The 16,856-nt window shown below is 39.6% G+C and overlaps 1 protein-coding gene across 3 annotated transcripts in view; it reads left to right on the top strand.

Annotated features, from left to right (window-relative positions):
- LOC116980374 (histone H4 transcription factor-like) overlaps positions 1–16,856 on the top strand; it is a 35,603-nt gene that overhangs the window by 14,339 nt on the left and 4,408 nt on the right. For all 3 annotated transcript variants that reach the window (XM_033032533.1, XM_033032534.1, XM_033032532.1), the window contains 3 exons: positions 1,051–1,171; positions 13,798–13,936; positions 16,344–16,468. In XM_033032533.1, the coding sequence (XP_032888424.1) occupies positions 1,051–1,171; positions 13,798–13,936; positions 16,344–16,468 (385 nt within the window). The remainder of the gene's footprint in view (positions 1–1,050; positions 1,172–13,797; positions 13,937–16,343; positions 16,469–16,856) is intronic.

Below are 16,856 nucleotides of genomic sequence, written 5' to 3'. Positions count from 1 at the left end.
TGTATATTTGATTTCTGTTTGTGGGATTTTTATGAAAATTAGCTCTTGGCTTTTTCTACAAAATGAGAGGCACCAATTCTTAAAAAAATGTTTTGTATTTCATGCAGTCATAGTTATGCAACACAGATATACTGCTACGTTCATGAATATTTGGATTTGTACACCAAGGTCTCTTTGTTCCCTAGTACTCCCTAGGACCCTACCATTCATTGTGCATGCCCTATCCTTACTGGTACTCCCAAAATGCACCGCATTGCTCTTGTCAGGATTAAATTCCATCTGTCATAGCTACCCATTTTACCATTTGGTCAAAATCATCCTATAGTCTATGATAGACAAAAGTGCTGGAGAAACTCAGCGGGTGCGGCCGCATCTATGGAGCGAAGGAAATAGGCAATGTTTCGGGCCGAAACCCTTCTTCAGACGCTTTCCACGCTATAGTCTATGATTATCTTTGATGGCAATGGACAGCAGATAAAGTTTTTCGCCGAGATACAGTGTGAAAAAGGCCTGCTCAGCCCACCGAATCCACGCCAACCATCGATCACCCGTACACTAGTTCTATGTTACCCTACTTTTGCATCCCGCACACTATGGCCATTTAAAAAAAAATAGAAGCCAATTAACCTACAAACCTGCACATCTTTGGAATGTGGGAGGAATCCGAGCACCCGGAGAAAACCGACGCAGTCACGGGGAGAATGTACAAACTCTGTACAGACACCACCCGTCGTCAGGAACAAACCCAGGTCTCTGGTGCTATGAGGCAGCAACTCTACCATTGCGCCACCGCGCTGCCCTGATAGTGACCATTAGCAGTTTTGTTTCCAATACAAACGTTGTTCTGAATGCATCAGTGATGGAGAATCGCCAAACCTACACTGTCCTAAGCATCTACCACCGAGGGAATACATTTGTATCACATACTTCGAGTTAGATACATTCACACTATAGAATGGAAAAAGGCAAAAATAGCTTAAAATGAATTAAAGCAAATGGAGAGTAAGATTGTGTTGATTCAGTAGTTTAATCTATGTTTTTCTTTACTAGTGAACCAGTTTAAATGCCCACTCTGTGATATGACCTGCACTACTTTCTCCTCATTAAGGACTCATATCAAGTTTCGTCACTGTGATGAGAGGCCATATGGGTGTGACTTCTGTGAGAACAGGTAACTGTTGTGGTAGTTGTTCAGAATTTATCAGTATTTTTAGTATATTGATTTAGTGGAGTAAAGGACTGATCCAAATTTCCAGATGTTTGTGACTTTCCCAATGGTGAAAAATGGTGATGTACGTACAGAATAAGGGGCAGATCATTTAAGATGAGGGTATAGAATTTTTGGGATGGCGGAGGCCAGATCATTAGGTATATATTTATGGTAGAGCAAAATAAATATCTGAAAAATCGAGGAATTGCAGGTTATGTGGGAATAGCATGGAAGAGGAGTTGAGAGAACCGTAGATCAGCCAGGATCATATTGAACACTGGGCTAGACTTGAATGGTGAGCTAGACTCCTCCAATCGTCTTGTGTTCTTCATTATTATATCCGATCTGTATTGTATCCTAAACCAGTATGCAATTTTCACATTATAAGTAGTGCAAAGAGTTCTATCCTCTGAGGCAGCTCCTCGAGGTCAAGAACAGCTGGTTTCCATTGTATTTTTTGGGGTGCTCAGATGGCTAACCAATTGTGTCACCAGCAGAATCTGCCTGAAGGTGCTTAACAAGATGCTCAGATGGCAGTGTTTGGAGGTGGTGCATTATTTCAATCGTTTGCGCTGAGCATCTACATACTGACAATGGGACTCTGGGCTCTCAAGTTATCTCACTTATTCTTTGATAGATTTCAGCAGTTACGGCTCAGGATCTTCCAACAGTTGCTCTAGGTTTTCCAGGTTATTTTTAGGGCATCATAGAGTAGTTTCTTCTGCCCAATTTCACGCCTTCTCTGTGATAACAATATGAATGACGTCCTGGTGTTTTAAAAGCATCGGCGAATTTCAGAGGTGGGGAGGGGGGCGGTAGGTTTGTGGATCTTAAATATAAGCCCACCCCAAATCTCCCCCCCCCCCCCCCCCCACTTAGCTTCAATCATGGATATATATCCGTCCAGCATGGAAATAGGCTTTTTGCCCAATGCTTCTGTATACCTATCTTCACGAACCCAATTTTCCCCCTCTAATCCCCATCATCTTCACTCCCGCACCCCCCTCTTGATTCTGCTGCCATCTACCATACCAGAGACAACTTAATAGCATATGAAGCTACCAATTAGCACATCTATGGAGCTTCCTGAGGACACCCATGGGATCATGGAGAACATTCAAGGTCAGGATTGGTCAGAGATTGCCAGAGCTGTGAAGCATTAACTCTAACAGCTGTGCCAGTGTTCTGTCCAAAGAATCAACAATGATTTGGAGCTAGCCTACTGGTCATGCACCTCTGCAAGCTCGATGGAGCTTGGTGATTAAAGTTGGAGTGATCCTGGGAAATATGAAAGTCCTGTGATTCTCCGGCTCGCTCCAATATGGAACTAATCTACAATGGTCATCATCATGTCCATCCCAACCCTGGAAGCTGTACACAAGGCCAAGAATGACCACTGACAAAACTCCTGAGAGATAAATATTGTGGACATATTGGGCTTGAATTTTCAGAAACATGCTGCACAGATCAATTGAAAAAGATCCCAAAGCGTTTATAAGTGAGGGAAAAGAGAAAACAACTTGGATCTGGGAAGATTCTTAGAAAAGAGAGAAATTCAGAGCAGCTTCTTAGTGGTTTGAAATGGATTGTGATGTTCCACATGGCTGTGTCTGTTCCTTGCTCACTGTATTTGAAATATTTGGATATAGAGCTGGAAGGCAAAGTGCCCAGATTTATACTATACTAAAATTAAATGAACTTCTCCCCCTTGAGAATGTTCAGCAACCACTCAGAGACGTCCTGGATCCTGACAAAACGGTTGCTGTGCTAATGCCTGCCATCCTTTTATACACCACTTGGGGCAGTCACTGTCAGATACTAACAGCAGCTTTTTATAATCTCCAACATTGCTCCTCTCAGCTGCTTATTCGCAAGTGAAACTAACCTTACCTCGTACCAACAGCCGCTAACATGTTTTCCATCGGGAACTAGAGAGCCACTTAAAAGTTATTTTGAAAATTGACATGCAAAAATATATACGGTCTTGGATTTAAACATTATGGGGGGGGGGGGGGGGGGGGAGAAATGAATCATTTATTTGCAACCTCCCCGCAGTAATCATATATTCTCACTGCATCTTCGGTGGCCATAGAAATTGACAAGCAATTGCTTCTATTGACAATGCTCTATTAACCAATTTATCATACAGCCTTTGGTATTTATAGCTTGTATAAACAAAAATAAACATATTACTATTGAAGACCTTTTTTGTATTGAAACTTCTGCAGGTAAAATCACTATTATTGAGGGTTTGAAATGCTCCAGATCTTAACACTCTTTCCCCCATTGGCACATTTGTCTTTATTATAACATTATTTTCTGTAACATGCAGTTTCTTTGGGGTGCAACTATGGTGTTTTAGCAGAACTACCTGTAATTCTTCGTCTTGGGCAGTTTCTCAGGATTGAGAATGGGTGATTTATTTCCATTCCAGTTTTGTGGATTCTGAGGGGGCGAATGAGAACCCATTGTTGAACCCACAGATTCCTTCACAGATGCGGCAGATTGTTTCCAACTGGACAGGAAGGCGGATAGTTTGTAAGGTGGTCCACTATTTACTGTGTGCTTGTCTGGTAATTCTCAATACCAATCTGCACGTTCTTTCTTTGCTTTGAGTAGTTGTGGGCCAGAGATTTCCAGGAGCCAGTCAGAATATTCTCTGGTCTGATTGCCTGGTATTATTGATTATTAATTTATTGTATTGTTAATAAGTGTATATTTGTGTGTTACTGTGTTAATGAGCCTGATCATGTGATAGGAGCAGATTTAGGCCATTCGTCCCACCAAGTCTACTCTGCCATTCAATCATGACTAATCTATCTCTCCCTCCTAACCCCATTTTCCTGCCTTTTCCCCATAACAACCTGTCAAGTAGGAATTTCCTTGTACCGTGTACCGTTCGTTGCTGGTACACGTGACAATTAAGCACTCCTGACTCAAAAGAATGGTGTATTTCTTCAAGGACAGCTTGCGCACATCCTTGGTTCTTTTCCTTTGTTCATCTGGTAATCTCTTCAGAGTAGAGTGCAGCAGTATGTCAGACAGGTGAATGACATGACCTGTCGATTGTAGCTGATTGAGTAACTAGAATCTTAATGCAGACAAAGTTAGTCTGTGAGAGTACACTGATCTGGGTTTGCTAGTCCTTTTAATGAATGTGGAAGATATTGTAATGTCACCTTTGATGGTATTTAAATATATTTTGCCAAGGATTGCTAAGTTCTGAAAATATCAGGTCCAAGGCCTGTACCCACGACTACAACCTCTCTCCTGTAGGACACATGTCAGAGATCTAATGTTTCCTTTTATGGCCTGGTGTCAGTTTTTGATTTGGGAAGAAATCCCTGTGAAGTACCTTTAGTGATCTTGGGAATATTAAAAAGCGATATCTAAATGGAAGAGCTTCTTCATGGTGTGGATAAAGAATAACTTTTCTGCATATGATATACTCGCATGGCTTCATTCATGAGACAAGTCTTCTTCACCCCAGCTTACCAAAAGATTGATTGTTGAGGTTTCCTTCCAGGCCTCCTCTGTAGGTGGCACTATAAATGTTTCTTTTTTCACAAAAGCACAATTTTATTTTTATTTTATTTCTTTTTTTTTCTTTTTTCGAGCTTTAAAAAAGATAGAAATAAAAGAAGTAAGGAAAGTGAGCAAGAATCGTGAAGGTGCAGGAAAGTGTTGGGAAAAGAAAGCCCCTTAGGTAAGAAGTTAGAGAAAGAAGTAAAGAAAGGAAATAAGACCCTAGAAAGAAAAGAAGAAAAAAAAGGAAAAACAATCGCTCTATTGTAATACAAAACTCGCAAAAAAGGATATCGGTGGGCGGCGCGACTCTCGTCAGCAGCGGCCTCTGCAGTCCGTCTGTGTTTTATTATTTTTTGTCTCGTTTTTATGTAGTTTTTGTTATTTATTTATTTATTTCTTTGTTTTTGTTTTTGTTTTTTTTTGTTGGGGTATGTGTGTGGGGGGGAGGGGGTAACTTTAAAATCTTTCCCCTGCACGGGAGACCCGACCTTTTCTTTGTCGGGTCTCCGTTGTCGTTGGGGCTGCAACGTGGAGCGGCCTCCAACAGGAACGACCTGGGGTTCCAGCTGCGGAGCTGCCGACTACTCACCGTCACGGGGCTGGCCGAGTCCGGAGCGGGTGGAGCTGTGGTGGAGCGCTGCTGCCACCCGACCTCCGGAGATTCAGAGGCTGCAACTGCGGGTTTGGCGGACGGCGGCACCGGGAGCCCACGGGTCCCTGCTGGGTGACCGCTTTTCGGGGCTTCCGCAACGGCGATTTCTCCCGCCCGAGTTGCGGGGTTGAAGAGCACCTGAGCGGGGCCTTACATCATCGCCCCGCGCGGCTTGGAATGGCCGCGGGACCTTGCGAGCGCACGCCGGGGGCTCTAACACCAAGACCCGGTGCGCGACCTTGCATCACCCGGCGTGGCTTTAATGGCCGCGGGACAATCGCCATCGCCAGCCGGGGGCTTTGACTTTGACTCTGACTCTGACATCGGGGGGGAGAGTGCAGTGGAGAGATACGTTTTTTTTTGCCTTCCATCACAACGATGTGATGGATGTTTGTGTAAACTGTGTTGTGTCTCGGGTCTTTTTGTTTTGTAATGTATGGCTGCAGAAACGACATTTCGTTTGGACCTCAAGGGGTCCAAATGACAATAAATTGAATTGTATTGTATTGTATTGTACCAACCGTGTTTTAAAAAAATATATATTTTATACCCCCCGTTACCAGATCCTGGTACCATTTATATTTTAAATTACTATTGCACCTTATGCTTGTAATAGTTCCATAAATGCAGACCACGTCTTTTGGAAGTGGTCTGCTTTGCCTGCTAGGAGGAGTCTCATCTCTTCCAAGTGTAGTGTTTCGAACATGTTTGAAATCCACATTTTTATTGTTGGTATTGGAGCATTTTTCCAAAATTTGAGTTTAAGCTTTTTTCCCCATTATTAGCCCGTAATTAAGTAAGTTCTTTTGAAACACGTTTAATTCGGGGTTACCTTCCGATATTCCAAAAATGATCCATTCTGCTTTTGGTACAAGTTTTATTTTAAATAATTTTGTGAAGATTTCAAATATTTCATTCCAGAATTTTTGGATTTTTATACAAAAAACAAAAGAGTGCGCTATGGTAGCTTCTTGTGACTGACATTTATCACAAATGGGTGAGACATTGGGGAAAAGTTTATTTATTTTAGTTTTTGAATAATATAGTCTATGTAATGTTTTATATTGAATTAGAGTATGTCGTACGTTGATCGAGCATTTATGCACATATAGTAAGTGTTTATCCCAGCTCTCTTTTGAAATTTTTATAGCTAGTTCTTGTTCCCAGTCTCTTCTAATACCATCGGTTGTAGGTATTTCTATATTTAAAATAATGTTGTATAAGTATGATATTAGATTTGCTGATTCAGCCTTTGTCTTCATGGCTTCATCCAATAAGTCTGGGGACATGTTATGATAGTCTTTTGTGTATTTTTTCAGATAGTCACGGATTTGAAGATATTTAAAATATTGATTATTTTTCAAATTATATTTCAGTTGTAATTGTTGAAATGATAATAACTTTCCTAATTCATACAAGTCTCCGAGCGTTTTGATTCCCATTCTTTCACATTGTGTAAATGATTTATCTATAATTGAAGGTTTAAACGACGGGTTATTGACTATTGGCATTAAAAGAGATAGATTTCTTAATTTTAGATTCTGTTTTATTTGTTTCCAAGTTCTAATTGTGCTATGTATCATTGGATTTTTATTATAATTTTTGTTATTCAGATTCATTGGTGAGAGGAGAGTCACTCCTATATTACACGGAGAGCAGTCCTCTCTCTCCATTACAATCCAGTCCACCTGCTGGGCAGAGTTGTCCAGCAGGTGAATCATATTTTTAATATTTACTGCCCAATTATAGTACATAAAGTTAGGGAGCGCTAGACCACCCATCTCTTTTGGGTTACTAAGGTGTGCTCTTTGTATTCTGTGGGATTTATAATCCCATATAAAATTTGTAATGTCTGAGTCTAGTTTTTTGAAAAACTTTTTTGGAAGATATATTGAAATTGATTGAAATAAATATAGGATTTGTGGTAAAAAGGTCATTTTTATAGCATTTATTCGACCTATTAAAGATATCGGGAGCGTTTTCCAGAATTTGATTAGACTATTTAGTTTCTTAAGTAAGGGGCTATAATTGCCGTTAAACATAGCATGATAGTTTCTAGTGATTTCAATTCCTAAATATTTAAATTTTTCTGTGGCTATTTTAAAGGGGAATTTCAAGAGATGTGTTGAGTCTTTCGGTTTTATCGACATAATTTCACTTTTCCAGTTTATTCTGTATCCTGAGAAAGATCCAAAGTCCTCAATTAGATTTAATATGTTTGGTATACTGATTTGGGGTTTTGTGATATACAGTAATACATCGTCTGCATATAAGGATATTTTGTTATTTGAATATTTTGTATTATAACCGTAAATATCCGGGTGTGTTCTAATTTTTTCAGCTAAAGGTTCAATTACCAGAGCGAATAACAGCGGTGATAATGAACATCCTTGTCTATTGCCCCTTGTTAATTGGAATTTCGTAGATAGTATATTATTAGTTAATATTCTAGCCGTGGGTTTGTTATATAATAATTTTATCCATGCGATGAAGTTCTCTCCCATTTGAAATTTTTGCAATACTTTAATCATATAATCCCATTCTACTTGATCAAACACTTTTTCTGCATCCAATGAAATGATAGATAACTCTTGTTCTTGAGGTTTGTGAGAGTGCATTATGTTAAGCAGATGTCTCAGGTTATTAAATGAGTCTCTTAGGTATAAATCCCGTTCGATCCTCATTTATTAATTTACTAACATATTGACTTAGTCTTCTAGCTAGTGTTTTCGCTAATATTTTTTGATCCGTATTTAACAAAGCAATAGCTCTATATGAGCCTGGTTCTTCTATATCTTTATCTTTTTTAAGTATTAATGTGATCGTTGATTCTGCTAGTGTTTCAGGTAAGATTTGTTCTTTAAAAGCGTATGTATACATATTTTGTAGACGTGTAACTATGTCGTAAAAACATTTATAAAATTAATTACTGAATCCGTTTGGTCCTGGTGTTTTTCCATTCTTAAGTGTGTTTATTGTGTCTTCTATTTCCTTAGATGTAATTTGTGCTCCCAGTTCCTCTTGTTCCTTCAGTTCTAGTTTTGGAAGGTTACAATTGTCCAAAAATTCTGAAACTTTATTATTGTCTATTAGCGTTTTTGATGTGTATAAATTCTTGTAAAATTGAGCAAATCTTTTATTGATATCATTAGGTAGTGTTAATAATTCCCCTCTATCTGATTTAATCTTTAAAATTGCATGATCTTTTTCCTGTTTTTTCAGTTGGCGTGCCAAAGGTTTATGGGGTTTATCCCCAAATTCGAAATGTTCTTGTTTTGTAATTTGGAATAATCTTATAACCTTCTCTGATAATAATTTATTTAGCTTAAATTTCAGTATTAAAATTTTATTATGTTTATCCATAGTTGGATCTTTAGCATTATCTATATCTAGTTGTCTGATTTGTTCTTCTAATTGTCTTTGTTCATTCTTGTTCTTTTTGTTTTGAAAAGCTTGATACGAGATAATGACTCCTCTAATAAATGCTTTGAAGGATTCCCATAATAAAGTGGGCGATATATCTGGTGTATCGTTTGTCTCAAAAAATAGGTCCATCTGTTTTTTTAGATATATACTCCCTTGTGGGTCTTTCAAAATTTGCGAGTTAAACCTCCAGAACGATTTGTTCGTAGACATTCCTTCTAATTTTAGAACGAAAGTTAGCGGGGAGTGATCTGAAATCGTATTGGTGTGATATTTAGGGTTCATAGTATAAGGGATTAGTTTTGTATCCACTAGGAAGTAGTCTATACGTGAGTATGTTTTGTGTACCATTGAATAAAACGAGTATTCCCTTCCAGTCGGATTCGCGGTCCTCCAGACGTCTGCTATATTTGTATTTTTTATATATGTATTTAAGAGTTCACTAGTTTTAGATTTCATATTACCTCTTTGTTTTTGCATCGATTTATCTAAGTACGGATCTAAAACACAGTTGAAGTCTCCTCCAATTATAACATTTTGGTAGTTAAATTCTGCGATTGTATTCAGGATTTTATTTAAAAATTGAGGATTATCAAAATTGGGCGCATATATGTTTACCAAGATGATTGGCGTAGCATGGATCTCTCCTGTAACTATAAGATATCTCCCTTCCTTATCTGATATAATGTTCTTTGAATTGAATGGTATTCCTTTGCGAATAATGATTGCGGTGCCTCTGGATTTCGAAATATATGAGGAGTGAAATGTTTCGCCTATCCAATTCGCCCTCAATTTCATCTGATCTTGATGTTTAAGGTGCGTTTCTTGTAGAAAAGTAATGTCCGTGTTATATGATTTCAACTGAGCTAGTATTTTGCCCCTTCTAATTGGTTCATTAATACCCCTTATATTCCAGCTACACAATGTGATTCCTCCCATTTTCTTTTGTTTATCATCTTGCATTTTCTCTGATTTTAATACCCTTATTTATTACGGTGCATCCATACCTCAGGACTCTGGATATTTGGGGGGCGTTTATACTGGGATACTGAGTTGGATGATCAGCCATGATCATATTGAATGGCGGTGCAGGCTCGAAGGGCCGAATGGCCTACTCCTGCACCTAATTTCTATGTTTCTATATTACTAACTTCTTTGGTAGATCCCTTTTGCGATTTTCCTTGAAAAAGAAACACATAGTAGTGACATATTGTGATTTAAAAAAAAATTGAACAAGTAAAATTACAGTGTCTGTAGTATTCGACACTGTAGTGCGTGTCCCACGCGTCTGGGATTCGACATCTATTCAATTTACGAAGTTGATGTTGTACAATTAGCTCCGCTCCTTTCATTACTCTAAACCTAGGAGGGCGGTACCATTTCAAAATCAATTATATTTCACCCAATTACACTATATATATATATTTCATTCAGACTTATCAGATCTGTGTTCAGCTACTGTGAAATTTATTTATCTAACACTTTCATCTACTAATTATTTATAATTAGTTATACTTTTGATAATAGTAAGCTGTTAGCTGTAAGGGTTAACCAGAAACAGGCTCCTGGAATTATGCCAGGTGCCTGAGTCTCCTCCCTTCCCCACACAAACTACACAACACTTAAACATTCAGTATTATCTACTTTAATTCTAAAATTTGTTATCTCTATATACGCGCTAGTCAGTCTTTTTAGCACATTATTACATTTTGCCCATTATATAGTTCAGGTTAGTTTCCATTTATATTTCTATATTAGTATTGTTAATTATTGTTAATTCTCTATATTTTGTAAAGCTGTTTTAAGATCTTAAACCGCCATTTGTCCTTGTGATGTTTTCCACATTCGGCTCTGCTGTTCGTCTCTGCGTTGCTTATCAGTCTTTCCTTCATTTTGAACAAAGAATGTCCTTGAGTTGAATTCCAAAGCATCCAAAGGAGATAAGGTGTCTAGACCGGCGCACGTGGAAATGCTCTTCCATTTTAAACTTTTAGAGAATAGTGTTTCTTCCCTTATCTTCAGGTGTTCTCTGTGAAGTAATAAAAGGAAAGAAATTGTCCATATTGTCCCGCTGCCTTAATTAATCTTCTGTTTCTGCCACAATCTCTTGGGCATATTTATAAGATGCGTCCGAATTAGTGAAAGTTTTCTCTTTTCCCTTGAAAGTAATGCGCATCCTGGCCAGATAAAAAAACGCCACATCTGACATCTTTAACTCCATGGAGAATCTGTCTTGTCTGTGCAAACTTTCTTCTCTTTTGCACGATCTCATAGGGATAATCCCAGAGGAGTTTGATAGTGTCGTTTCCAAAGGTCATCTTCACTCCATATTTGATTTTTTTCATCAGCTCTTCCAGTGCTGAAATGTCCCGAAGTTTGACTATGATCTGTCGTGGGTGGGCTGGATCTGCTTGTGATCTTGGCTTAAATCTAGGTATTCGATGTGCCACTTCAATTTCCGGTTCCACAGGTGAATTGAGTACCTTTTTGATTAAGTTGGCAGTGAACTCACGGGCGTTATTTCCCTCTGCTCCTTCAGTTACTCCCAGTATTCGTAAAATTTGGCGCCATGAGCGAGCTTCGAGATCAAGACATTTATCTGAGACTTTCGCCAATTGACTCTTGAGGCTGTCTAGCTCTAACTTCATTCCCTGCATATCTTCAGCCATTTGATCAACAACTGTTCCATGTCTTTCATTGCAGTTACTTGTGAAGAAACAATTACATGCACAGCCTCAAACTTCTTCTTAGATTCTTCTTCCCCTTTATTAATTCTCCCCATTAGCTCTTCATGCACATCCTCAATTCGTTTTTGTATAATGCCAATGTAGTCAATAACTTTTTGATTACCAGCATTGATGTTCAACATATTTTCCATCAATTTAACATTAATATTTTCCATCATTTTTCAGTTTCCAGCCTCAATATCCTTTCTCAGTTCTCTTACCGAGTTCTTTATCTCCTCCATTTCATTTTTCTCCTTAGTAGCCATCTCAGTCTTGGGCCTTGTAGCCATTCCAGGATCCACTTCAGAGGTCTGTTCTTCAGTTTTCTGTGTTTTCAGCAGTTTTGAGATTGTTCTCTGAGGGCTCTGAGCTGAAGACGGTTTTTTCATTTAAAATCCTTTATCCTCCGTTTTAAATCGCAGCGCTTACTGATGACGTCATCAGCGCGACGTCCCGGGGCTCCGGTGAGTTTTTGAATCGGTCCCGACCTCCAGACCCGATTTTAACGCGAAATATCGCGATTTTACAGCAGCGGAGCTAAAAGTTGCGACTGCTAGTCCAGCATGGCGCCACCGGAAGTCCAAAAGTACAATTTTTGCTCACTATGTATTAAGAAATTGCAGGCAGTCCAACTGACCTACTGACCAACTGATTTAGAATTACTTCTAAAATTTCCATTTATATTCCCAAACCTTTCAAAGCATGAAATAACCCAAATCTTTTATTTTTCTAAATCTTTTAAAGGGTGGTGCAGTGGTAGAGTTGCTGCCCCACAGCACCAGGGACCCGGGTTCGATGCTGACTACGGGTGCTGTCTGTACGGGATTTGTATGTTCTCCCTGTGACTGCGTGGGTTTTCTCTCAGTGTTTCTGTTTCCTCCATTCATTTCAGACATGCAAGTTTGTACGTTAATTGGCTTCTGTAAGTTGTCCCTCATGTCTAGGATAGAACTAGTGTACAGTTGATCGTTGATCGGCACAGACTCGGTGGGCCTGTTTCAACGCTGTACCTCTAAAACTTGTAACACTGTTGTATTATTTTGTTGCCATGATTACTATATCAGGTTACATGTTTATGGTGCCCATCCAGGAATATTAAGAAACTAACATGCCCACAGATCACAGCTTGAACCTAGAATCTTCTTGGCTTATGTTACCTGAAAGTATCCTGGGGATTGTATTTTAGACTGTTTGCTGTGAAGGAAAGCTGTTTTGTAGTTTTACCAAGTGGCTTTTGGTCAAACTACAAAGCAAAACCATCTACAACTGACTTGCATTCTTTAGAACTAGTTCTGCATAGCAATGATGACTCAGTTGAGGAAAGGAATTTGTTTTGAAACTTTCTCGGTTATCTGTATTGCCAAAGTGTAGTGCAACATAACAAGCTGTGGCTTGTTTACAGTATGAAGTGACAAGGCAAAGAGTTCATCTGTTGCACCTGATAAGAATATTTAATATAATATCCCATCAAAAACCTCAGAGCGATTTAAAAACTTCAACTTCACTGTTCTTCTTTGAATTGATGGATAATGTTTCCTGAATAGTAGCTCTTCCGATAAACAATGGCCATGGTGGTTTATCTTGAAATCAGGCATTAAGTTGAGGGAATTCTGGGAACCGATCATGTTGATTCATTGGTAATACAAACTCTGATCATTACTTTTAACGATAGAGGCATTCAATTAACTTTTTTCCTCATAATTTAACAGTTAGACTGTGTAACACTGTGACTATCTTACACATAAGTGACTGATTTATTTCTTTAACAAAATACATGGTGCTGGAGGAACTCATCAGGCCAGGCAGCATCATTGGAAGGAAATGGACAGACAACATTTCGGGTCAGATCGCTTGTTCAGATGTTTTAGTCCTGACCTGAAACGCCATCATTTCCCTCCACAGATGCTGCTCAATCTGCAGAACTTCTCCAGTACTTTGTATTTTGCTCAAGATTCTGTCATCTGCAGTCTCTCGGGTGTTATCTTTATTTCTTTGACTATTTGGATTAAATTTATGGCTGCGGTACAAAGCTGAAAATGTTGGTATCTTTAAATAAACCATTAGAATGTGTATATTAAAGTAGTTTTGGAGAATGAAAATTCAAACTATAAATTCTGAAAATATTATGGCTTTAAGGTGTGTGATGAGATGATAGATCGCAGTGATTAATGTAACATATAGGCTCGGAGTCCAATGATATTTCTCTAAAATTCCTTCCGTCAAAGGGTGTGTAATCCATATTTGTCTTTAAATTTCAGTTTTAAGAATTTGTACGACCTAAGGAAACACATTGAGACACACAATGATGAGCCCACATACCACTGCAGCTCTGATGGGTGTAACTTTAGTGCTCGCAGTTTGCAAACACTTAAACAGCACTACAGAAGAATACATGAAGTGAGTGACCCAGTGATGAATGCTCTACGAATTACTGTGAAATTATGTGCACTTCGGAGTACTGAATTTGAAGTCACTTCAGATTTTGGGATCCAACTCTTAATCTTTTTCTTTCTTGTTTTTGTCCCCCACTAACTATTAATGATAGTTCGTGCACACTGTGGGTTTCCTGTTGCTCGATTGTACATCATAGAGTTGTACAGCACTTTTATGCCAACCTTTTTACCCATCTATACTAATCCTATTTGCCTACATTAAGATAATATCCTTATATGGCTTGATTATTTAAGCACCTGCCTAAATGCCTATTAAAAGTTGTAATTATATCTGACTCCGAAGTGTCCTCTGGCAGGGCATTGTGAATATCAACCACTGTCTTTTGCTTTAAAGAAAAGTCAAACAAACTTGATCCTCAGATTCCTTTGAAACCTCCTTCCTATCACATTAAACCTATGCTTGTTTGTTTTTGGTGCTCCAACCATGGAGAAATGATTTTGTATGTCTTATCCTACCTGTGCCTCCCATCATATTGCTCTTTCTAACAGATCAACTCTTAGCCTCCTTTGTTTCCAAGGAAAATAAGTCCAGCCTTTCCAATCTCTGCTCATAACTAAAGTCCTTCAGTCAAAAACAAAAGCAGGTACAGCAGGCAGTGAAGAAAGCGAATGGCATGTTGGCTTTTATAACAAGAGGAATCGAATATAGGCGCAAAGAGGTCCCTCTGCAGTTGTACAGAGCCCTAGTGAGACCACACCTGGAGTGTTGTGTGCAATTTTGGTCCCCTAATTTGAGGAAGGACATTCTTGCTATTGAGGGAGTGCAGCGTAGGTTTACAAGGTTCATTCCCGGGATGGCGGGACTGTCATATCCTGAGAGAATGGTGCAGCTGGGCTTGTACACTCTGGAGTTTAGAAGGATGAGAGGATATCTCATTGAAATATATAAGATTGTTAAGGGCTTGGACACACTAGAGGCAGGAAACATGTTCCCGATGTTGGGGGAGTCCAGAACCAGGGGCCACAGTTTAAGAATAGGGAGTAAGCCATTTAGAACGGAGATGAGGAAACACTTTTTCTCACAGAGAGTGGTGAGTCTGTGGAGTTCTCTGCCTCAGAGAGCGGTGGAGGCAGGTTCTCTAGATGCTTTCAAGAGAGAGCTAGATAGGGCTCTTAAAAATAGCGGAGTCAGGGGATATGGGGAGAAGGCAGGAACGGGGTACTGATTGGGGATGATCAGCCATGATCACATTGAATAACGGTGCTGGCTCGAAGGGCCAAATGGCCTACTCCTGCACCTATTGTCTATTGCCTATTGCTTCTTGATGCCTCGCATTTTTCTCAAGCATCTACATCCTTCTATTGCCTCATCTATTGCATCCGCTGCTCTAGATGCCAGCTGATCTACATCGTTGAGACCAAGCGCAGGCTTAGGCGATCATTTCGCCAAACACCTCCGCTCGGTCCGCATTAACCAACCTGATCTCCCTGTGGCTCAGCACTTCAACTCCCCCTCCCATTCCGAATCCGACCTTTCTGTCCAGGGCCTCCTCCATGGCCAGAGTGAGCACCATCGGAAATTGGAGGAGCAGCACCTCATATTCTGCTTGGGCAGTCTGCACCCCAGCGGCTTGAACATTGACTTCTCCAATTTCCTGTAGCCCTTGCTGTCTCCTCCCCCTCTCAGCTCTCCCTCAGCCCTCTGGCTCCTCCTCTTCCTTTCTTCTTCCCACCCCCCCCTCCACCCTACATCAGTCTGATGATGGGCTTCGACCCGAAACATTGCCTATTTCCTTCGCTCCATAGATGCTGTCTTAACCGCTGAGTTTCTCCAGCACTTTTGTCTACATCCTTCCTATAATGTGACCACTAAAACTGCGCACAATACTCCAAGCATTATCAAACTAGTATTTTAAAGTTGCAACATTAAGTCCCAACACTTATATTTTATGCCTTGTCTAATGAAGCCAAGCATGCTCTATGTCTTCTTCACATTCTATCCACCTGTGTTGTCACTTTCAGGGAACTGTAGATGTGGATCCTCTAGAGGTCTCTGTTCATCAACATCCCTTCACGCTGTGCCACTTACTGTACATGTCCTCCCACTACATGAATTCCCAAAGACATCACGCAAAATCTGTAACCAGAACTGGAGATCTGTTCAGGTGCTGCTGACCTTGAAGCACATACAATGTAACAATTGGAATAAGTCCCACATTTAAATCTGACCTTGCATTGGATCTTTTAACTTGCCTGCCATCTTGTGGAAGAAAACCCCTGCAGAACACGATGGCCTTTTAAAGTGTTTATCCAATCGTCCTTGAATAGGAAAAGGGACATTGCATTTTGTTTTCAAAAAAAGATTTCACCTTATTGATTTGATGTGCTATTATTGTCTGTTTTCTTTCCAGGGGGAAACAAAGCCTCGATACAAGTGCCATATCTGTGCCAAATGTTTTTCGTGGGCCTATACTCTAACAATGCACCTCCGCAAGATGCATCAGTTGAAGTGGCCATCTGGGCATGCACGATTCAGGTGGGCAAGATTATCAGCCTGATTATTGCTGATGCTGCATATTTCTGCAGGCTATATTACCCCTGCAGAGAGAAAGTTCCAGGCCCACGCCCTCTGGGTGAAAGGATCAGCTAGCTTATTTCTTCCCTCTAATACCTCTACCCATTATATTAAATTTATGCCTCTTGGCTTTTGAACAGGTAAAATGTCCATCCTATTATTCCAGCTGGGCCCATCATAATTTTATACCTCTTATGTCTTTCCTTATATTCATCAGTCCCAAAGAAAATTTGTAAACTAATTTGATCATTTCCAATGCTGGCAGCATCCGTGTATATCCCCATCCACATCTTTTCTGGCACAATAAATCTTTTATAGTTAAGAACAGAACTGTACTCAGTATTCAATC

The sequence above is a fragment of the Amblyraja radiata genome, chromosome 14 (assembly GCF_010909765.2).
Source record: "Amblyraja radiata isolate CabotCenter1 chromosome 14, sAmbRad1.1.pri, whole genome shotgun sequence".
NCBI lineage: Eukaryota > Metazoa > Chordata > Chondrichthyes > Rajiformes > Rajidae > Amblyraja > Amblyraja radiata.
This window is presented reverse-complemented; position numbering and strand designations above follow the sequence as displayed.